The 24,804-nt window shown below is 42.6% G+C and overlaps 1 protein-coding gene across 2 annotated transcripts in view; it reads left to right on the forward strand.

Annotated features, from left to right (window-relative positions):
- The window catches only part of LOC137384979 (serine/threonine-protein kinase 33-like), a 148,620-nt gene that overhangs the window by 81,065 nt on the left and 42,751 nt on the right, over window positions 1-24,804 (forward strand). For both annotated transcript variants that reach the window (XM_068059708.1, XM_068059707.1), the window contains exon 4: window positions 1,054-1,158. In XM_068059708.1, the coding sequence (XP_067915809.1) occupies window positions 1,054-1,158 (105 nt within the window). The remainder of the gene's footprint in view (window positions 1-1,053; window positions 1,159-24,804) is intronic.

Here is a 24,804-nt window from a genome sequence, read left to right on the forward strand (position 1 = left end):
GATAGCGAATAAATGTCGGCCTTGCTGGAACTGCCAATAGCCCAAAGAATGATTTTTTTTTTAAAGGCTGGACTATGTGCTCAGGTCTCTGGACTCGGACATAAAACCACAACCTGCTGGCTGAGAGGGGAAACTGCTACCACTATGCCAGAGTTGTCATCTGGATTTAATTACATATGGTGAATATGTGGGATAGACTAGTCAGTGAGTCGGATAGCATGGAAATATTTGAAGGAGAATTGCATGGATATGTGAGCAAGTGGGTGATTAAGTGGCATTTGTCTTTGGGCCTGTCCAGCTGGCCTGCAAAGACGTGTCCAGTATATTCCTATGTAGGAATGTAGCTTGGTTTTGTTGAATTTATTTGATATATTTAGCAATTATCTGGTTTTGCTCCCAACTACCCTTGCCACCCCCAGCCATAACATAATTTTGGGCAACACACAACCTGTACCTTTACTGGTTACTTAACACTCCAGTATTTCTCAGACTATCAAACATTTTAAATATTTCAGGGGAGACTATCCAAGTCCTTGCCAACTACCACAGGGTTTGGAAGATCACGGATGTCACCCCCACAGTTCTGCGTGATCCACTTGCCTTTTGGTACCTCATCCAAGTGCCCATTATTCAAGTGTCAGCCTTAATGTTAGGTCTCAGTGAGCTATTCAACTACAAGAACATAACAAGTCAAGCCTTCACAGACCTCGCACACCAGGCACCAATACACGGTGCCTCAAGTAAGGGGTAGTAGATAGCATTGAGGACAAGACATTCTGACTGATTTTAAACCTAGGGATCCTGAAACCAATCACAGTGCCCTTTCTGATGAAGGGTCACTGACCTAAAACGTTAACTCTGCTTCTCTCTCCACAGATGCTGCCAGACCTGCTGAGTATTTCCAGCATTTCTTGTTTTTATTGCAGTGCCCCTTCTGTTGCCTCATTAATTCAGACCAGGAAGAAAATGTCTGGTGCCCAAGTGTTATATTTATACTGTTTACCATGGTATTTGTTGTGGAGACTGAATGAGGCTTCTGTCTTCTTATTTCAGGCTGGAAGCTATGCTATTAAAATGCTGGAGAGGGAGATTGCCATTTTGAAGATGGTGAACCATGAACATATCATTAAACTAGAAGAAGTCTATGAAACCACAAAGGTAATGGTTTTCCAGCTAAGAACTTAAGAAAACAAACTTCATCCTTTGAGTTTTGTCGGATACTTACACAGTATATTCTAACATTGGTTTATTATGATTGCCACCAATCTATTGTGATAACTTGTTTTTCAAGAAATTGGGCTAACCTATCAGAAATATCTGCAGATCAACAATTCAGAACATATTGTGAGTTAGAAGAAAGAAAGGACTTGCATTGTATGTTGCATTGCATCCGGTCTCTCAACACTATAGTTAGCATCATTATAGGAACATAAGAATAGGAGGAGCCTATTCTGCCATTCAGTTAGATCATTGCTGATCTGTATCTTAACTCCATATACCCACCTTGATTCTATATCCCTTAATACCCTTGCCTAACAAAAATCTATCTTAGTTTGAAATTTTCTATTGACTTAGCCTCAACAGCTTTTTGTTGGAGAGTTCCAGATTATGTTGGTGACCTTTCTATTCTGTTTGTATTTTTAATTTTAACAAAATTATTTATTTGAGCTCAGTTTTCTCTCCTTATCTTCCCTCCTATTCTGAAGCAGATGACTCCTACTGGGCTACAGTTACACTAGTAGTCCTCAGGCACCACTCCAAAGGGGACATTCTGCAGGGCCAACTTTCAGTGGTGTAAATAGGGCAATATTGGATTGGCTGCTCTTTTCATTGTGGATGACGGCAGGTCCAATCCCACCCCTTTTACATCATCAAAAAATAAGATTGGCTCCTATGCGTGAGATCATCAGCGAATGTTAATGTGGAGAGCACAACAGTTGAAACTGATCCACTTCTCACCCAAAGTACACACTCCCTTACTTACAACAGTGTTATGGACAGGTGGGAAATGGCATGGCTGGTTTCCACTGGTCACCTCCCAACTAGCCACAGATAGTGTTTTTGTTCAATTTGTGTTTCAGTCCTTGTGTTTTGTTGGCCAATTAAACAGACAGTGGCAAGCTTTTTCATCAGTTTAAAACAGAAGATTAAATATTTATTAACAATAATCATCCAAAATGTTCACAACACGACCCATGCACACATTCACTCTCTCATGCACACTCAAGAAAAGATAGATAGAAGGTAAAGAGTAAGAGGTGTTAAGAGTTCAATGTGTAAAAGTCTTTTGTTGTCAGGAAAAACATGTGGGATCATCTATGAAGGAAAGTTTTAAAGTTGCTGGCCTGTTGTCTGGCTGTCTTGTCCTTGCTGGGTTGCAGAAGTCTCCTGGCAGATAACACTTCAGTTCTAAGATGGTACTGGTATGTCTTATTTCAATTTTCATTGGTGGAGGAGATGTTCAAAAGGCACTCTCTTATCTATCTGCTGCATTTGTTTGCCAACTCATCTCAGCAGGGTTCAATTGTCTTAGCTGGAATTGATCTCTCTTTCTCTCTCAGCCTTGTGCTAAAATTCAAGCTGGCTTTCGATGTTCTCTCTGTGGCTGGAGGTCTCAGACTAATGTTCTGATGACTTGATGACTGATGACTTCCCTCGTTTTCCAAAAAGGTTACCTTTAAAGGTAAATTCATAAAGTGTTAGTCTGGCCCATGTGACTTTAGTTTTCAGTTCCTGAGGAGCTATACAATAGCTTTAATTTCAGCCCATTTTGATGAGATGAAGGCACCTCATTGTAGTGATTGTAACTAGATATGGAGCACTTGCTATTGCCTTGGTGGCTAGCCCACATCCATGTGTGATGAGCTGTTTAATTTCAATGCAGATAGGGTTAATGAGTTTCAGTTCTAGCAGACATGAATGTGTATTTCAGTACAGGAGGATGTATGCGCCATGTGACTTTGTCCTCCATCTTGTTGAAGGCATATCTACCAGTCTTTTTAAATTGTTCTTTTATTATAACTCCGGTTTATTTTTGTATTTCCATTGCTGCCCTTCCTGTGAGTGTGGCAACAGGAACAATAATTAGGAGTGGGAATTCTCTGCTTTCCACTTGTAGGCCAGGTCATTGTGGCCAGTTGTAGTGTCTTAGCTGTTTCCTTGATTGAGTTAGGCTAACTTGGCCGAGACAGGAGACTTTCCTGCCATGGTACTAATGGATGGTAATGTTAACCCACTGAACTACTGTAGAACGCGATGTATAAATCGACATTTGAAGCTTCCAAGTACCATTCCAAAAATGGGGGTTGACTTATATGTCGAGTATAAAATATGATCCACTGCTGTGAGTGGTCGCCATTTTGAAATGTGAAAAAAATAACACTGGTAATTCATATTAAATTAATGTGGCACAGTTTATTGAATAAATTAATTATATAAAGATACCTTTAACCACAATCAAAGCGTATTGAAATTCATGGGCATTTCATCCATGTTGCCAATGATGAATCACTCGAAACTGGTAAATTTGGCATCGAGGTCTTTTGATAGTCTTTGAGCAATCTTGGTCTTCTGCCACAACACTAACCATTTCTGTTCCATAAAGTGGTTCCACCAACTAGCTGTTGCTTTGAAATCTTTGCTGGACTCAGGGTTTGATTTGGCCCACTTAAGTGCGTATATACGCATTGCATTTCTGGTGACGATGATTTTCGAGGAACCATCCCGATACACACTCTGAAGATTGGGCCAGTAACTGGTCTCCGTTCTCATGATGCATTTGGTCTTGGGCATCTTCTTCAGGGCAGATTCCGTCTTCTTCCATTCTCGCACCAGTTGTTCACTAACACCGAATTCCCTCGCTGCAGCACAGTTATTTAACAAATGTTACAACTTTTAGCTTGAAACCACCTACATACTTCATTCCTTTTGTGGGAGGACCCATTTCTCTTTGCCATTCGGCACGCGGGGTCTGATCTGTGTGGGCATGTCTTAAAGTCCCACGCTTCTTCACAACACAACCCGTATTGCCTGCTTGATCCCTTGCATCCACTTATAAGGTAAGTAAAACATGCATTTGTGGGGTGAAAAAATGAGGCTGACTATGAATGCGAGTCGCGGCTCAAAAAGGGGGTCGACTTATACACTGAGTATATGCAAAAACATGGGACTGGATTTTTATGGCCCCACCCCAAGGCAGGGCCAGAAGTGGGGGTGGGCACGGGGTATCACAACGGGTGGTGGGGGGGTGCAGTGGAGCAAAGGGCCCTTCACCTCCCTGTCTCCCAATGACCTACCTGGGGACTGGAGAGGCCAACAACAGCCTTTCTGCCCAAAGGTCAATTGAGGCCTGTAAGTGGCCTATAAAAGGCCAATTAAGGGCCTCTTCCCGCCACCTCTGGGATCTTACTCTCCGCTGTGCAGGGAGGACATCTTGTAAAATGAGGCATGCTCCCTGCAGGCTTGGGGGGTTTCCTTCTTCTGTAGGCAATTTGTGGCCCACGGAGATGTGTCACCATCCCTCTCTCGACATCCGCAGTCACCTCTGACACTGGCGCTCTGACATGTGCTGGTATTGTGATGAAACATAGGTATAATTAGTTCGAATTTAGATATAGTTAATATGGTATACCTTTTAGAATTAAAGATTGAATAAATGGTCAGTTTTCAAGACTCACTGAAATTCCCCTTTTTGGTTAGAGTTAAAAAATTCATTTCAAGGTCTTCCAAGGTCCCTGTTACAAAAGAATGTGAACTAGAAACACCTTTTAAGTTGGGAAATCCATTTTAGGGTCTCTGTTGCCATGAAATTGGAGGATAAATACACTGAAACATCTTATGTGACATTAGTAAGAGGTAGCTATAAACTTAATTAGTTGATAGTGTTAGTAAAAAGACAGACTGACTCAGAAGGTTGCTACAAGGTACCATAAACAATTACAGACGATAAAATAATAAAATGAAATGGTACTTACAGAAACAGATGCCAAGTAAATCCAATTATAAACATTTTGACCAGATAAAAGCTCACAACTTCAAGAGCAGGGGATTTCAAGCAAAAACATTAAATGGGGATGGTAGCTAATGATATTACCATATATCGATCTTAAAAGCAGGAAATACACACACAGAAAGGTAACAACTATATGCTAAAAGTTCAGATGATAGCTTAGAAACTGTATAAACATGAGAATTCTTGAAGCAAGAAACCAGAAGTATTGAATTCCTCAACAATACTTCTCAACCTTTGGCTTACTTGGGGAATCTAAGGTAATAGTTTACTTTAAATGTTGATGGATATTCTAAGATATTTTGCTGTAACAATGTCAAGGTTGAACTTCTGGATTCTATTTTTGAAATAAGAATACGTGTTACGTCTCTTAGTAATCTTTGATATTGTAGTATACTTAGCCACTTAAAGTTTATTGCATGTTCAATTCTTTAATAAATATATAAAAGTTAATAAATCATCTTATGTAGCATTCTATATACAACTATAAGGACCCCCTTAATGTGTCTCCTTAAGTGGGGAGATACGTATTGAAGAGAGTTTCCCAGACACTTATAATATCTAGGCTATTTATGACTTAGCTATAATTATTTTTAAAATAGGCTATCCGAAAGAGGGTAATATTCTCTGTTAGTTTTCTTTCTTTGAGGAAAGACTAGTTCAGTTCTTTGGACCCAATAAGTGTCTATAAGGGTTTGTCTAGTTTGAACTTAATTAAGGGAGACTTATAGAGATGTACGCTTGATTTGGTTTAGTCTCTATAAGGGCTTAAAGTCATAAATCACTTCAGTATGTCATGTGGGACCTGCAGATGCGCAACGTTCTATAGTTGCTGCTCACAATCCGGGGGCCTCTACATGGTCTGCACCTGCCTGTGGGGTAAGCCTGCGGCACATATGGATCCTCAGGAGAAGCATATCAGACCATGTAGGATGAGCCATACCCACCTCCACCTGCCAAATAAAGCTGTGTCCTTCGCTTTTTCGGAGGTTCCAAACAGGACAGGCATTGTTGTTGACAGGTACATCCGGTGATTTCATGGATCATCTATGTGGCGATACATGGCATTGCCTGTCTTAGCTCCCACTAAGAATGGCACAGCATAACCACATTAAGATTCTACCAGCTGCATCGATTGCCCCACCAGTCAGATAACCTTTACACGGCTACTGTTTATGGCAACCTTCCCATGTTGGTGTGACTGGAGTGCCATTGATCCTTCACACACAAAAACAAACAATGGTGCAGAGTGGCCACTGTTTAAAGGAGGTGGGGTACGCAGTACCTCCCTTGATGCCTGCAGAGATGTGCCCCCTGGAATAACATCCCCCCTCCCATCTCCCTTCCAATATGTAGAGTGCAGACCCCGATTTACAGAGACTTACCTGCATTGTCACTGATTGCTGCCTCTTCTGCTGTCCCACCGGCTCCTCTCGTTCATGAATGGGACGGCACGTGGCAATCACCAGGTCAGTGAAAAATGCAGAACTGAGAATCGGTGAGCAGCGGGATGCATAATCAGGCAAGGTAAGTATTGATTATATTATGACCAGGTGAGAAAGAGGTCCAGGGTTCTCTTTCAGCCTTCACCTGGTCTTACTGTAACAGGGTTTAATCTTCAACACACCCTGTTTTAGCTCTGCCTTGGTGAATCTTTGTTCACCACTTTCCAATTATAAGGCAAAGAAACCAGCACAAACAGGTTTTCTTAGGTTTAAAGAAGTAAAGTTGAAATTTATTAAACTTAAACTCTAATTTGGTTAATGCCGACAGATATATGCCGTGCCCCATGCTAGCATGTATATGCGATACCACATACAAATAGAGACAGAAAAGAGCAGAAGAAAAATACAGTGGAGAAGTTTGAGACAAGATCTGAAGAGTTGTTGTTATGGTTCTTCGAGCTCATCGTAGAATCCTTGATTGTAGGTAGATCTTGCTTTTCATTGGGGCCCAGTATTCTTCTTACACCTTGTTTGCTGTAGGAGATTTTCTCTCTTGGGGTCTATGTGTCTTCAGTGGATACAGAGGCTTGTGAGAAAGAGATGGGAGCAGACAGGAGAGAGTGCTTCTCAGTCCAGGAGCAAACGGCTTTCTCTCCGAACTGTTTGTATAAATTCAAAAAACTCAGGTTGCCCAGCAGGTTAGTCATGTGACTAGCAGGTTTAACCATGTCCGTTTGTGTATTCGGCCATTTTAGCAGTCAACCTGGAATAAGAACTCCCCCACATTCAACATCTGGTGATCAAAAGTCCATTGTGGGTTGAATGTCAGGGAATGGCTGCTTTGTCCTTCCAAACACCGTCTGTGAATATGCAAATGTCTTTTCCAGCCACGAATGATCTGTTTAACAAGTCCTTTCTTCATTCCAGTAACCATTTAAAATCAATATTCATGACAAAATTAATGTGCCTCATTCTTGGCAGGTGGGGACCTAGCATGACAATTACCTTATGCAAAGTGGGGTGCTGCCACTGAGCAGTGGGATGCCGCACCAGGTCCCACTTCCAGCGGTAAAATGGGGCGGGCCATTCTCGGCGTCGGAGGTCATGGCGGGCTTCTCCCACTGCAGTTTTCTGGGCCATCCCCACACCCCCCCCTCACCCCCCAGATGCCAGAGGCCTCATAAAATTCAGCCCTGTGTGTCTGAAAATGTGTGTCAGTATGTTTATCTGTGAGAGAGTGCGTTTGTCTGTGTGTGTTTCAGGGTGTTTATGTGTGTGTGTCATGGCATTTATACATATTTGTGTGTGTTTGTATTTGTGTGTGTGAAAGTGGGAGTGTCTGTGTCAAGGTGTTAATATGTATGAAAGAGTGTGTGTGTGTGTGAATATCAGGGTGTTTATATGTGGGAGTGTGTTATGTACCTGTAAGTCTGGGTGCCAGGGTGTTTGTATATGTTTATATCCTGTGCAACGACAGGCCCGTCCACTTGGGCTAATTGTGACAGCATTAATTGCCCACTTAAGGGCCCCAATTGGCGGCGGAGCGGGAAGGCCTGTGAACAGCCTTCCTGTCCCAGACATAATTTGCATGAAGGCAGTAAAGTGGAGAGGTCTCCCCCCCACCCCCCACCCTTCCCCCCAACCATCCCGCCCGATAATATGCTCTCCCCGCCTCGGTATCTGATGTGGGGGAGAGCATAAAACTCCCACTGTGTGTGTTGAGATTGTGCATGAGAGACAGAATGATGGAGATAGTTTGTGAGAGAGAAGGTGAGAGACAATGTTCAGCTTTAATTGCTGGGTAAAAGGTAAGTGATAATGAATCGGCACCTCATGCAAAAGGAAATCGGGTGAGTTGTAATACGCGTGGCTAATTCACTATCACCTGTTGTTGGCCCAGCAATAATGGTTAAAATGACCCCCCCCACCCCGTTTGAGAGAGTGACGTATGAGAAGCTGTGAAGCTGAGTGTGAAGTGTGTGCAAAATGAATATGAAGAAATCTGAGAGCAGGAGAGAAAGAGGAGGAATTAATTTTCTAATTTCATGAAGGCTCAGCAGTTGTGTTCTGTTTAATCCTGTCCTGACTAATTGGCAAATATTACCGGTTAACAAGAATATTCAACTTTAACAGACATGATTAATTGCAACAGATCCTCCTGGTGGAAGTGTGAACACATTTGTGAATTTTAAAAAACCAAGACAACATTAGTAAATTTGCAGGGTGGGCAAATGAACTTAAATATAGATAAGTGTGAGGTGGTACATTTTAGTTGAAAGAATAGGGAGGCCACATACTCCTTGGAAAATAAGTTAGTGTCCAAGCAGGGTAAAGGAGCAGGGGGTTTTAGGGATACAGAGACAGCGGGCTGGATTTTACCTTAGATGGATGGGAATTCACCACCGACGTGAACGTCGGTGGCGAACCTGCTTCCGCCTAGCCTGGGGATTTGACCTGCATTTTATGGGTCCCCTGGCTTTAATTGTCCCGAGGCGGGACTTCCACCCACTTCAGTGAGCTGCCGGTCAATCAGCGGGCTGGCAGCTCAGTCCCAGCTGATGCCAGGGAGCCTGTTGGGGTTGCCTCACCAGGGGGATTGGTCCTTCCCTGGTGAGGCTGGAGTGGTTGTTTAGGGGGAGGGGGGGCGTTTTGCGTCCCAGGGGTGGTTTGGGAGGCGGGGGTGGCCCTCAATCGGGCACCCTGTGCCTGACTGCCATGCCCCCCCCATCCCGGGGCACTGAAAGGCCGGCAGCTATCACTGGATAGCCTTTCACATCCCCAGCACGCCCACTTGCCATGGGTAAAATGCCCGTGGAGGCAGACAAGGGCACTTCAGTGTCCATTAAGTGGCCACTTAAGGGCCTTTATTGGCCTTGTGCGGGCGGGCTGGTTCTGAACCCCCGCCCGACACCGGAAACTCGGCCGGAGGCGGAAGCAGGGCGGGTAGACCTCCCGCTCAATTTTACGCCACCCCTCACGCCACCATCTGACCTGCTGGGGTGGCTTAAAATTCAGCCCAATGTTCTCTAAAAGCAGAGAAGTTATGTTAAACTTGTATAGAACCTTGGTTGGAGCACACTTGGAGACCTGTGAACAGTTCTTGCCTGCATGTTATAAAAGGGATATTGAGGCACTGGCGAAGGTGCAAAAGTTCTTTACTAGAATGATGCCAGAATTGAGATGTTATACCTATTACGAAAGATTGAACAGGCTGGGCCTCGTTTCTCTTAAAAAAAGAGAGCCTGAGGGGTGACCTGATAGAAGGGGTTTGATACGCTGGACATAGAGAAGATATTTCCACTTAAGGAGATCAAAACTAGGGGTCATAAATATAAGACAGTGACTGATAAAGCCAATAGGGAATTCAGGAGACACTTCTTTACCGAGACAGTGTTTAGAATGTGGAACTCACTATCATATGGAGTGGTTGAGATGAACAGCTTAGATGCATTTAAGGGAAAGCTAGGTAAACACATGAGGGAGAAAGGAATGGAAGGATATTTATAGGATTAAATGAAGTAGAGTAGGAGGAGGCTCATTGAGCATAAACACTAGCATGGACCAGTTTGGAGAAATGGTCCTTCTCAATGCTACAAATACTACTACTATATAAAACAACAAAAGACTACAATTAAAATAAACTCCTCAACCGACCAGTAGATACAACTGTCAAGTGGCTCCAAAGAACTGACAAATTAAATGCTTCAAAAACTGAAAGGAGTTGGTTGTCTCATTTCAGTCAGATTTTGATATATATATGCTGCAGAATTCTCAAGACTGTGTATCTTGGGAGACACTTCTATGATTAAAGGCCTGATAGCAAAATTTCAAATGTTTCTAGATATAAATGATAGTGAAATACGAAAACTCACCCTTGCTAATATTTCAGGAACCAGACGTAAAATAGGGCTGAGAATACACTTTGTGCAGCAAAAGATAGAGTAGCAAAGTTCCATTACTTTTACTGCAGTGGTTAGGACTCTGGTCAAATGAAGTCCCACAGCTCAGACTGCTGGGCTTGCCTCCATACAACACCTGTGTTCTGCCAGTTCCTGATTGAGGCTTACACCTCCACCTTACCAGCCTTATCTCTTGGAACTCATGAGAATGGGCAGCGGTAAGACTAACTCAGACTTACCATCAACTGCTCTCTGTCAATATAAAAGGGCCTGTTTTATATTATTTACCAGTGTTGCAAGCGACCACTCAAGATAAAGCCCCCAATGAAAATATATGATTCTGATCATGGTGGGAGAAACGCACTGTTGATTCAGTCCCGCCCCTCCATAGATCGCCTAACATATTTTAAACTTTACAAATTAAAGAAAGACCCAGCCAAGTTGACCATCTATTAACTCCCAAATGAGGCGAACCAAACCAGGTGTCTTTAGAGCAACAAATTAACTGTTTAATTAGAAAAAAACTAAATTCTTAAACACTAAGATATAAACAACATTTAAAATAGAAAAATTAGTGTCCTTGCAGATTTAAAAAAAAATTATTTTAGTGATACAGCACTGAAACAGGCCCTTCGGCCCACCGAGTCTGTGCCGACCAACAACCACCCATTTATACTAACCCTACAGTAATTCCATATGCCCTACCACCTACCTACAACGGCCAATTTACCTATCACCTGCAAGTCTTTGGCTGTGGGAGGAAACCGGAGCACCTGGCGAAAACCCACGCGGTCACAGGGAGAACTTGCAAACTCCGCACAGGCAGTACCCAGAATCGAACCCAGGTCCCTGGAGCTGTGAGGCTGCGGTGCTGACCACTGCACCACTGTGCCGCCCACAGTGCTCCTGCAGAAGTGGAATCTTCCAATCTGGAACTGTCCAAGGTTGCTTGAAGTCTGCACCATAGTCCAATGGGGAAAATAAAAGGTTCTTCAACAGTAGGACAGTCAGTAACTTATTTTAGAAGTTGAAGTGATACTCTTCTTCTCCAGTGATGAATCTCAGCCAATCAACAATTGCAAACACTTCAATTAATCAATTAAGCTTTAGAATTTTGAAGGGTGAAAAAGTGATCAGTCTAAAATTCACCTTCCTTCAGTTTTAAGTTATCAGATATCTCTGTTCTGTTCATGCTGGTCCAGCTGTCTGTGTCTCAAAAGCTAGTTTTTCAGCTAGTTTTAAACGTCAATCGGCAACAATGTATCTCTCGATCCTCAGTCTCTGAGTGGCTGTATCCTATGTCAACGAGAATGCATTCTTTGACTCAGCCCCTAGAGCTTGTTGCCTTAAAACAGTACTGATCTTGTTACAGCCTTAAAGGCACACTGCATACTTCCCAGAAAAAAAACCACAGGATTATAACACCAGTTAAAGCTGTGGTAACATGCTTTCTGCAAGACTTACACAAACAATCGAACTGCAATAACTTGGCTAGTTTCTTCTAAACTCCTACTAGTGCATCAAAGGTTGTCCAATGCAAAGTGTCCTTGAATTCTCCTACAGAGATGATTCATTCAAGCATTTCCAAGCAAACAGGAGTGTTTTACTTTTGCTGCACCTTTGAAGAGGTTGGACTGTTCAGATTGAGCAGAGCCAATGCCAGCCTCACTGATTCTTGATTCGCCCCACTGGGGGAACTTTTAAGCGAACGCACTGGGCAGGAAATTCATGGGATTAATTTGCCGTTAATAGAGTAGAATCGGGCAGGGTGTAAAACCAGGGTTGTACCTGAAACTGTCAGTTTCCTACCTGGTGAGTTAGGTTAAAAATATCCCTAGTATTTTTGTTGGTGGATGATCAGAATAGGGAATGTCAGTTCATTTCCTAATTCAGTGCTAGAAAATTAAACATTCACCTATCAGATTGGAAATAAACTACTGCTACAGTTTAAATGTAGAATAGTGTGGTGGTTACGGTGCTGGTATAGCAACCCAGAAATTGTAAGTTTAACTCTTATCCTAGTGTCATGCAGGCCCCCACCTGCCAAGAATGAGGCATATTAATTTTGCACGGACATTAAATTTCAAATTGTTGCTGGGAAGAAGAGAAGGCCTGTTACAAGGACTGGCAACCCTTGGCTGGGAAAAAAATATTTACATACTAACAGTCATTGAAGACAGGGAAGCACATTCCATTCCCTACTAAAATGATACAATACACAGAGTCAAGATGTGGTCAGACCAGTTAGTCACATGACTAACCTCCTTGGCAACCTGGGGGTTTCAGAATTGTACAGTTTGAACTGAGAGCCGGCAGAAAAGTGTTTGCTCCTGGATTGAAAACACCTCTCCTGGCTGCCTCGCCACAGCCTCTCCTGTCTGCTCCCATCTCTTTCTCATGGAACTCCAAAACCCACTGAAGAAAAATGAACCCCAAGAGAGAAAGGTCTCCTAGTGAACAAGGTTTAAGAAGAATACTGGGCCCCAATGAAAAGCAAGATCTACCTACAATCAAGAACTGTACAGAGAGCTCGAAGCGCAGTAACAAAAAAAAACCCTCTTCAGGACTGCCTCAAACTTTTCCACTTTATTTTCTTCTGCTCTTTCTGTCCTTATCTGCATGTGTGTATAACCTATGCATGCCAGCGTGGGTGTGTCGTATATCCGTAGGCGTAAACCGAATTAGAGTTTAAGTGTAATAAATTTTAACTTTTCTTCTTCAAACCTAAGAAACCCTGTTTGTGCTATTTTCTTTGCCTAATAATTGGAAAACATGGCCATGCTTGGATAATCCCAAAATTCAATGCGGAAGATGTAGAAGAATTTTTTGTGACCTTTGAGAAACTGGCAAGGCAGCTAAAATGGCCAGTTGAGACCTGGCCTCTTTTACTACAAAGCAAACTAACTGGAAAAGCCCATGAGGTTTATTCCCTGCTGCCAGATGAAAGTTCATCAAATTATGAACTGACCAAAAATGCTATCCTCGGGGCACATGAATTAGTGCCTGAAGCCTATCGCCAAAAGTCTAGAACCCTCAAGAAGCAAGATAATCAAACTTATTTGGAGTTTGTAAGAAGTAAGCAGCTGGTTTTTCACCAGTGGCTAAGGGCTCTGAAAGTACAGCTCAGCTATGAGAATCTCAGCGAAGTAATTCTGTTATAGGAATTTAAACACTCTCTCCCACTCTCCATAAATAGCCATGTAGAGGAGCAGCGGGTTCAGAGAGCCTGGCAAGGGGCCATTCAAGCCGATGAGTTTGCTTTAATTTATAAGTCGGTTTCCCATGGGAGAACCTTTCCTAATCACCCCCACATGACTCTAGTCCACACTATGTGGTTGGTTCTTCATGCCCTTTAAATTGGTGTGAAAAGTAGCCCAGGGCAACTAGGAATGGACAATAAATATGGCCTTGCTGGCATCATTCACCTCCCAGGTTTTTATTTCTCCATTCTGTGGAAAAGAAAGAACCTTCATTTTAGGGCCTTTTATAACCTCAAGACATCCTTTCATAATCAATGAAATTTTTTTGAAGTGCAGTCACTGTTGTCGTGAGGCAAATGCTGCAGCAAAGTCTCATAAAACAATGAATGAGATATATAACCAGTTAATCTATTTTTGGTGGTGTTAGCTGACCCAGGACGCTGAGACAACTTCCTGTTCACCCTTGGATAGTTCCATGGAATCATTTACCACCCGCTGAACCGTCAAATCAGGGAGACAGGGCCAGTCTAATCTCCAATCTGAAAGAGCCTGGCATCCACTTACCAAGTGCGATTGATGGAATATATTTAACTTTGTTTTTTGGAAGTAATTACTTCTTTTCTTTATCTTGAACTCATTATTTTGTTATTATCATGTGGCTTTTAATGGAAGTTTCACAGCTGACTTAAAGCCTGAATTTTCAAGATTAATATCGAATCCTAGATAAAACCATGCTAATCTTTTCAATGTAAATGCATGTAAAGATGCCATTGATGATCCAAACGCAAAACTCTTCTGTGAGTCTTGACGCAGTGGTTACCTTTATGCCTCTGGGTCAGAATGTTGAGGGTTTCAGCCCCACTCTAAAGACTTGAGCACATAATCCAGGCTGGCTCTTTGATGCAGTACTCAAGGAGTGCTACACTGTCAGAGCTGCCATTTTTCAAATGTGATATTAAACTGAGGCCCCTAACTGCCTGTTCAGATAGAAAGAAAGGCTGAATTTATATAGTACCTTTCATGTGCTCAGGATGTTGCATAGTGCTTTACAGCCAATTAGTTACTTTCAAAGTGTAGTTACTGTTGTAACGTATGAAACACAGCAGCCAATTTGTGCACAGCAAGCTCTCACAAATTAGCATATTATCTGTGATAGTGACCAGATAATCTGTTTTAGTGGTGTCAGTTGAGGAATAACTATTAGCCAGGGAGGACTCCCCTGTTCTTCTTTGAAATAGTGCCATGGGATCTTTTAGATCAAGCCAAGAGGGCAGACGGGGCCTCAGTTTAATGTGTCCATTCAAAACATGGCATCTCCGGCAATGTAGCACTTCATCAGTACTGCCCTGGACTGTCAGCCTCAACTTTATGCTAAGTGTGAGGTGATGCATTTTGGAAGGACTAACAAGGTAAGGGAATATATGATGGATGGTAGGAACCTAGGAAGTAGAGGGACCTTGGTGTACTTGTCCATAGGTCACTGAAGGCACAGGTAGATAAGGTGGTTAGGAAGGCATATGGGATACTTGCCTTTATTAGCCAAGGCACAGAATATAAGAGCAGGGAGGTTATGATGGGGCTGTATAAAGCACTAGTTAGGCCACAGCTGGAGTACTTTGTACAGTTCTGGTCACCACACTATAGGAAGGATGTGATTGCACTGGAGAGGGTGCAGAGGAGATTCACCAGTATGTTACCTGGGCTGGAGCATTTCAGCTATGAAGAGAGACTGAAAAGGATAGGGTTGTTTTCCTTAGAGCAGAGAAGGCTGAGGGGGGACATGATTGAGGTATACAAAATTATGAGGGGCACAGATAGGGTAGACAGGGAGAAACTTTTTCCCTTAATGGAGGGGTCAATAACCAGGGGACATAGATTTAAGGTAAGGGGCAGGGGCTTTGGTGGGGATTTGAAGAAAAAAAATTTCACCCAGAGGGTGGTTGGAATCTAGAAGGCACTGCCTGAAGGGGTAGAGGCAGGAACCCTCGCAACATTTAAGAAGTATTTAGATGAGCACTTGAAACGCCATAGCATACAAGGCTACGAGCCAAGTGCTGGAAAATGGGATTAGAATAGTTAGGTGCTTGATGGCCGGCATGGACACGATGGGCCGAAGGGCTTGTTTCTGTGCTTTATAACTCTATGAATCTATGACTCTATCATCTCTGGAATGCAACTTGAACCTACAATCATTTGACTGAGAGGTGAATGAGCTACCATTTGAGCCATGGCTGACACTGTAGATAGATATAAAGAATCCCAAGATACTATATAAAGAATAGCAGAAAATTCTCCTGGTATCCTCACCTGCAGTTATCCTTCAAACAACACCAATAAAACAGATTACCTGCTCATTTATCTTATTGCTGTTTTTTGGGACCTTGCTGTGTATAAATTAGCTTCCCCAACAGTTACAATAGTACAAAAGTGTCAATTGCTTTGGCATGTCTTGAGGTTGTGAAAGATGCAATATTTGTTCCTTCTAGTGCTCTGGGGACTAAATGTCAGCGCTGAAGAGTTATAAACCTTGGATTTACACCTTTCATATTATTGGCAACATTACTTTTTTCCTAGATGATACATTCTCAAAATATGTTCAAATTACTTTGTGACCCATGCTGAGATTAGCCTATGATGTGGGCCAAATTGCTCTTGTCGCTAAGTGTGATGATGCTGTCAATACGTTCAATGGAAGAGTCAGTGTAAATTGCAGAAACCAGTACATCTGCCAATAATATTGAGATATTAGAGGGTGAATAACATGACCTTTAGCCCTGTAGTTTTGCTCGCTGAGGGAGTCTCAGTCCTTATAGCTAGGGCCACAGGCACTGTCAGTGCTGAGAGCCTGTGTAACATGTTGGGCTGGATCTTGTTTTCCCAAAGGCATCGGGTTCCATGGCGGAGGTGGGGGGGGGCTGCCTGAAGTTGACTCTGGATGAGGCCTGCCATGGACCTCAATGCCGTGAGGGCCCGGCCCGATCCTCTCGCCGGCAGCAAGGCTCTGTAGCGGCTCCCCTACCACTGGGCGATGGGACCACAATTAAAATAGTCAAATCAATTAAATGAATGAATTAACATACACTTACCTGCGACCTTGAGGGCCCACCGCGATCTTTGGCACTCCCGCACCTTCAAATCCCCATCTGGGGAAAGGCAACACCACATTGCTGGGTGGGGGGGGGGGGGGGGGGGAAATGAAAGATTTTCAGTGCGGGGGGAGGGGTATGGGGTCAAATAAACATAATAAGTGTAGGAGATGGTAGGAAGAGTTGAACTGTAAACTTTGTGCAGTTTGGAGGGGAAAGGTCAGATGTTAAAGGTAAGTGTTTAGCTGATGGGAAAGGGGCATTAGAAATTTATTTATTTCATTTTGTGGGTCTGTCTTTAAAAATTTAAATTAGGCGGCAGGGCTGGCTGCCGTTTAAAAAGGGCGCCAGCGCCTGCACACAGGCAGCTGACGCCATTGCCGGCTCTTTGGTGTGTGTTGAACCCGCCACTATCCAGCCCATTACGTGAAAGGCTTATCAAAGACCCTGCATTTATTCAGATTAGTGGCAAATTAGGATGTTTTAGTTTTGTGAGGTGTTGTTGAAGAAGTCTTGGAAAGAGGCCAATAGTGAAATTTATATTGTGCTTTGCTAAGTGGCCCTTTCTTTCACATAGGCCCACCACGTTGTTGAAAGCTCTTTTGCCCATCGCTCCCAGTGCTGAATCAGTACAGTGGGCATTTCTTGTCGAGACACCTGTTCCCCTTTCCACTAAAAAATGTCTCATCTTTAAAAAGCTGCCAGAAGTGAGGGGTGATAGATATAGGACAGATGTCAGAGGTAGTTTCTTTACACAGAGAGTAGTAGGGGCGTGGAACGCCCTGCCTGCAGCAGTAGTAGACTCGCCAACTTTAAGGGCATTTAAGTGGTCATTGGATAGACATATGGATGAAAATGGAATAGTGTAGGTCAGATGGCTTCACAGGTCGGCGCAACATCGAGGGCCGAAGGGCCTGTACTGTGCTGTAATGTTCTAATTCTAAAAAGTCTTTAAGCAGCTGCTGCCACTCGATATTCTCCCCAAACTACCATGTTATCCTCACTGCATGATGTGCTAAGCACTGATAGTGCTGTCTAAATTTGTTCACAAGCCCAGCTTTTATTACTGGGTCAATGTCAGCTAAGTGGGGTGCAGGCATTCGCAGTGCCAGTGAATCACTTTATAGGCACCATTGCTAGTGGTTTAAACTGAGAACAACTTAACTTAAATGAACGATCAATTACTTGTTAGAATCAAAAGTTTCCCTTAAGTGATTTAAATTAGAGTATTCCCTAAAACTAAATACATGCACCATCAAAACTGTTAAGATGCTCTTACTGCCCAAAAAATGCTAAATGCTATTTTGATAAATGCATAGTCAAATTATTTTACATTTTTTAAGTCAAAATAACTGATAGTATAAAACAAAACTAAAAAGCACTCTGTTAAGGTCATATGGTGTGATGTGGGTGGTTCCCACTGTTCAACTCCCCATCTGACTGCAGCAAGTGTATTTGTGCAGAGTTGAGCTCCTTGGTGTTTTAATTTTCAAATAAACAGACAGTGACAGGTTTTCTTGTAGATTTACAAAACAGAAAAACAATTGTTTATTCATCAATATGCCTTATCCCGAAATTGTCACAACCGCATCCACTCACGCAGTTGCTCCTGCACACACAAGCACAAGAGACAGATAAAGAAGGGAAAAAGAAAGGTGACTTTTTGTGGGGGAAGATCATGGATTCTCTTGGAAATCAAGTCCTCGATGGGTGCAGGCCTGAGATGATTGTAGATTTCTCTCTTGATTGAAGGTTCAGTTGAAGACATTGGGTCACTTCTAGTTCTCAGTGCTATATAATGTAGATGTAGGATTCTGCAGCAGGGCGCGTGCCTTCTGGCTTGGCTGAAGCTGTTAGGATGTTGCTTCTCTCTCTCTGGCTGTCTTTTTTTAAAGTAAAGCTGTGTTACCTCCCACGCCCCGGTTGGAGACATTCTCATCTCTTCCCCATGGTGGTCGCACAATGGCCCAGGATGTGGCTACTTCACACCTCCCTTATTTCAGAAGAAGACATTCAATTCTGGAATATTTTTAGGATGGGTGCAATTTGACACATCTTAGCTTTGAAGATTTGTCCTTCGTCTTTGTCAGACAGTTTGAATGCACGAAAGGCCAATCCCTTTCTCTTCAGTGGCCATTTTGGACCATTATTTACTTTTTAAAAATAAAGGTTAATTTTTTAAAAGACAATGTCAGTTTTTCATAACTCTTCAGAGTTAGTCCATAGTTTGTATTATCTCACCTCCAATGGGCATAGCAACTCGAGCGCTGCTCGACTTTTATGCTTAGGTCATCAGGTGAACCATGACGTTAACTCTTAGGTCATCTGAAAATATAAAGTAAAACTACCAAGAACTACCCTCTCTCCAGTGCAGCTGTAATGTGGGAGCTCTGATGAGAGGGCTGCACATGGGCCCATTGAAGTTGGGAAGGAAGGAAACTAATGCTTTGAGAAATTTCTCAGTAACCATGGTAACATTACTGGGCTACACACATTGCATTCACACTAATTCATACCACCCTTGCAATTCCTTTAAGTTAGTTAGCTGTGCACAAGCAGAAATTTTTATTTCAGTACATTTGCAGTGTGTTTATTTTGGTGCGGGTTAATAGCAGTTTTGTGAAAGATAGGCATGTAAGTGCCTATTCACCAAAAGGTATTGTTGTTATCTGATTTTATGAATGCTGGGTTATTAAAAAAGTATGAATTCTACACATATAAAATGTAGTTACTAGAATTATTTATTTGTATTTTTAAATATATCAACTATTGTTTAGTTATACATTTTCTTCTGCTCTGTTAATGATTATATGTCATTCTACAACCATTCAGTACAATTTCTGCACTGAGTGGGTGATTGAGGTTAAAGTGTTGGTGTGTTCTGATATACAACCTTGCACAAGGCCCCAATCAGAGTGATTTTTAAAAAATCCATTCATGGGATGTCGGTGACGCTGGCAAAACTAGCATTTATTGCCTATCTCTAATTACCCTTGAGAAGGTGGTGGTGAGCTGCCTTCTTGAACTGCTGCAGTCTGTGTGACGTAAGTACTAATGTGTGTCAAGATGGTGTCAAGCTTCTTGAGTGTTGTGGGAGCTGCACTCATCCAGACAAGTGGGGAGTATTTCGTCACACTTTTGACCATTTGCAACTCCTCAGATACTGAAGCAGTCCCCCGTGTCTATATACAGCAAGACATGGACAACATTCAGACTTGGGCTGATAAGTAGCATTTAACATTTACACCACACAAGTGCAAGGCAATGACTATCTCCAACAAGAGAGAATCTAACCATCTCCCCTAGACATTCAACAACATTACCATCACTAAATCCCCCACTATCAACATCCTGCGGGTTACCATTGACCAGAAACTGAACTGGAGCAGTCACACAAATACTGTGGCGACAAAAGCAGGTCAGAGGCTGGGAATTCTGTGGTGAGTAACTCATCTCCTGACTCCTCAAAACCTGTCCACCATCTACAAGGCACAAGTCAGAGTGTGTACGATATACAAGATGCACTGCAGCATCTCACCACAACTCCTTCAACAGAACCTTCCAAACCCGCAATCTCTTCCACCTAGAAGGAGAAGGACAACAGACTCATGGTAACACCACCACATGCAAGTTCCCCTCCAAGCCACAGTTCATCCTGACTTGGAAATATATCCCCATTCCTTCACTGTCACCAAGACAAAATCCTGGAACTCCCTCCCTAATATCACTGTGGGTGTACCCACACCAGATGGACTGCAGTGGTTCAAGAAGGCAGCTCACCACCATCTTCTCAAGGGCAATTAGAGATGGACAACAAATGCTGACCTTTCCAATGGCACCCACATCTCATGAAAGAATTTTAAAAAAACTTCTAGATGGTGGATAAGGTTTGGGATTCAGGAGGTGATTTACTCACCAAAAAATTCCAGCCTCTGTAACCACGGTATTTATGTGGAAGGGCCAGTTAAATTTCTAATCAATATGAACCACACGATGTTGATAGTATAGGATTCAGTAATGGTAATGTGATTGAATGTCAAGGGGAGGTGGTTAGATTCCTTCTTCTATGCACTTATGTGGCACAATTGTTACTTGTCACTTATCAGCCCAAGCCTGGATGTTGTCCAGTTCTTGCTGCATGCTGGCACAGACTGCTTCATTGAGGAGTTGCAAATGGAACTGAACAGTATGCAATCATCAGTGAACATCCCCACTTATGATGGAGGGAGGTCATTGATGTAGCAGCTGAAGACGGTTGGGCCCAGGACCCTGCCCTGAGGAACTCCTGCAGATATGTCCTGGGGCTGAGATGATGACCTCCAACAACCACAAACATCTTCCTTTATACTAGGTATGATTCTAGCTCATGGAGACTTTTCTCCAATTCACATTGACTTCAATTTTGCTAGGGCTCCTTGATACCACACTCAAATTCTGCCTTGATGCCAAGGGCAGTCACTCTCACCTCACCTCTTTTGTTCATGTTTGGACGAAGGTTGTAATGATGTCTGAAGCTGAGTTGTGCTGGCAGAACCTAAACTGAGCTTTGGTGATCAGGTTATTGGTAGGTGAGTACTGCTTCATAGTGCTGTCTACAATACCTTCCATCACTTATGGGGTGGTAATTGGCTGCATTGGATTTGTTCTGCTTTTTGTAGACAGGACATACCTGGGCAATTTTCCACATTGTCGGGTAGATGCCAGTGTTGAAACTGTACTGGAGAAGCTGGCTAGTGGTGGGGCTAGTTCTGGAGCACAAGTCTTCAGCACAACAGCCAGGATGTTGACAGGGCCCAAAGCCTTTGCTGTATTTCTTTTGAATCCTACTTTTAGGAGAGGGGGGAGAGTGGTGACTTTGCTTTTTAGAAAATAACACTGGCATTCAAAGTGTCATCCTTCTGTGCCAGGCATGAGCTGTCTTCTACTCAGTCCCTTCTGTAACACAGCATGGATTTGTAAAGGGTAGATCATGCCTGACAAAGCTGATACAATTTTTGAAGAGGTGACTAAGGTAGTGGACAGGGGAATGCCCACGGGTGTTTTTTTTTAATATGGACTTCCAGAGGGCATTTGATAAAATCCCTCATAAAAGACCATTAGCTGAAGTTGAATTGACAGGAAATTATTGACCTGGTTAAGGGATTGGCTGAGGGGCAGGCAGGCAGACTGTAGGGATAATGGGCAGGTACTCTAATCGGCAGGATTTGACTAGTGGCTTCTTACAGGGATCTGTGTTGGGGCCTCAACTATTGACTGTATTTAACAACTTAGATGATAAGAGAGAGAGCCATATATTCAAGTTTGCTGAAGACACAAAGATAGGTGGCATTGTAAGCAGTGTAGATGGAAGCATAAAATTACAAAGAGATATTAATAGATTAAGAGAATGGGCAAAACTGTGTAAATGGGTTTCAATATAGGCAAGTGTGAGGTCTCCACTTAGAACTGAAAAAAAGAAAACTCACTAAGTGATGAAAAGCTAGAAGCAGTGAAGGTCTAAAGAGACTTAAGGTTCCATGAACACAGATTATTAAAATGCCATGAACAGATATAAAAAAATAATCAGAAAGGCAAATGGAGCGCTGGCCTTTATAACCAAAGGACTAGAATACAAGGGGTTAAAAGACATGCTGCAGCCATACAAATCCCTAGTTAGAACCACACCTGGAGTGCTGTGAACAATTCTGGGCACCACACCTCAGGAAGGATATATTGGCCTTGGAGGGAGTGCAGCATAGATTTACTCAAATGATACCTGGACTTCAAGAGTTAAATTATGAGGAGAGATTACATGAACTAGGATTGTATTCTCTGGAATTTAGAAGATTAAGGGTTGATTTGATCAAAGTTTTCAAGCTATTAAGGGGAACTGATAGAGTAGATAAAAGAGAAACTATTTCCGCCAGTTGGTGAGTCTAGGACTAGCTGACAAAGCCTAAAATTCAGAGTAAGCCTTTCAGGAGTGAAATTAGGAAACACTTCTACATGTAAATGGTTTGGAACTCTCATCCACAATTGCTGATTTGATTCCTGGTCATTATTAATTTTAAATCTGCGATTTATTGATTTCTGTTAAGTGACACTATTAAGTTATATGGGGCAAAGGCAGGTTTATGGAGTTAGGCCATAGATCAGCTCTGATCTCATCGAATGGCAGAATGGGTTTGAGGGGCTAAAAGGCCTCCTCCTGTTCCTGTGTCCTAGGGGCATATTTTCCTTCACTGCTTCTAGAAACATTTTTCTCCCCTGCTTAAAATAATAACTGGAGATTTTTATCATTTCAATGTGCCTTCCCACAGCAGTCCTCAATAAAACAAAAGTTCTAGCCTGGATAATGAATGCAAGGGTTACTTAACTCCCAGTGAGAATAAATTGCAAAACTTAATATAATCTATCTAATGGGCAAAAAAACAAATCACTTAGTTTAAACTCTGAGCATTGTTCCAAAATGGAACCACTTACGCTAATGGGCTTATTGCAGAACACTATTACAAAACATGATTAAACATTGACGCAAACCCATCTGTCTTCTTAAATAGGTGCACTGTATTTTCAGCAGTCTGAGCTCAAAGTCACGTAGCCCTGCACTCTGTTCTGGGCTGTCTTGAAATACCCTTTGAAAGATGGAATGCCTTCTCCAGTCTCTCTCTAAACTTCCACAGTATTTCTCTGAAGTAATCACTTGGATAGAAAGCAGCTCCATTTATCACTTATTTGATTTCACTTCTTCAAAATTGATTGTTTCCACAAACTACTTTCTTTTTAAACAAAAACTTATAATTCTCAATGTTACTTGGGCAGTAGCTTTGTTCTTCAGAGGGCATGGGGTAGTCATCCTGTGTGATCACAGCTTTTACTGCAATTCTTATAAGCTGTTGTCTCTTACAATCTGAAGTTGTACCTTAGGGGTTCTGTATCCTGGCACAGGTATAACTCAAGGGTTCGCATTACTCCATGGCAGCAAGTTATGGATTTAATACAGTTTTGCCTCAGGTTATCTAACTGTTCTTACAGTGGAAAATGTTAAACACACACCAAAGTTTTATAGACTAAAGCCATTCATACCTAGATTTATAAAGGAAGAATAAAATCAATCACAATAACCATTAAGTACTATGAGTGAAATCTAAGCGTAACATGGAGATAGCAGCCAAAAATCAACAGCTCACAATCCAAGCAGTTATACCACCATTGTGCCATTCAGTGCCTTCCAGTGCTGGCCCTGTTGGAGTCTGTGGAATCAGCAGGAGGGCACCTCATCACCATGAGAAAGCTGATGCAAGTGATCTATCAGGTGCATCTCTGGCACCTGCTTGCCCACGGCAGCTGGAAACTCCAGCTCCTGCCGGTGGAGGGGAAAGGGGAGGGTTGACCACAACCCTCAACCATAAACCCCTCGATCCTCCCTCTTGGTCTGAAATGAGCACTAGAGCCTTGTTCCAATATTGAAATGAGTCCTGCATTCATTTTAGGCAGCTTCTAGGATCATTTAAACTCATGGCTTCGACCAATTTAACAATGGCCCAAACTCCTGTGCAGGTTATGCCTTGGCCTCTGCACTGCTAAATTTACTACATTTGCACCTGTTTTAGGGAACAACAATGTTAAATTTAGACCACAGAGCTTTATGAACCTAACTGCTGCTGTCATGCAAATCAATGGATGAGATGAAAGAGTTCCCAGTTGTAGGGGCAGGGGCATGTGCCTCCCCACCTCGTTATTTAAATTAATTGGTAGGAAATCAGGTGGATTTCAGATGATCGTTGCCACCTGATCATCCAAGTACAAACAAGGAAAAAGTGCCCCTTTCTTGTGATTCTAGCATTTGGAGATGATCTTCCCCTCTCTTCATCATGGTGTTGTATCGATATAATTTTATTTAGTTACCGTAAAGCATGATGGAGTTGATGTTCAGATATGGTCCATCAACACACTATAACTCAAAGTGATATAACAAGCATTTTGTTTCTGATGGTTCCCATTCTCAGCCATGCCATCTGGTGGGTGGTGGTTGCTGAGCAGAGGGAGGAAGGGTGACAGCATCACTGATCTTTCCACCCTCCTGGTTAGCCCAAGCTTAATTTTGGCAGAGGCCTTGGAGTGGTTTGGACACCCAATCTGTGACAGTCGTGTGGTGTGATGAAAACTTGAGAGTAAAGGTAATGA

Source organism: Heterodontus francisci, chromosome 27, assembly GCF_036365525.1.
Source record: "Heterodontus francisci isolate sHetFra1 chromosome 27, sHetFra1.hap1, whole genome shotgun sequence".
NCBI lineage: Eukaryota > Metazoa > Chordata > Chondrichthyes > Heterodontiformes > Heterodontidae > Heterodontus > Heterodontus francisci.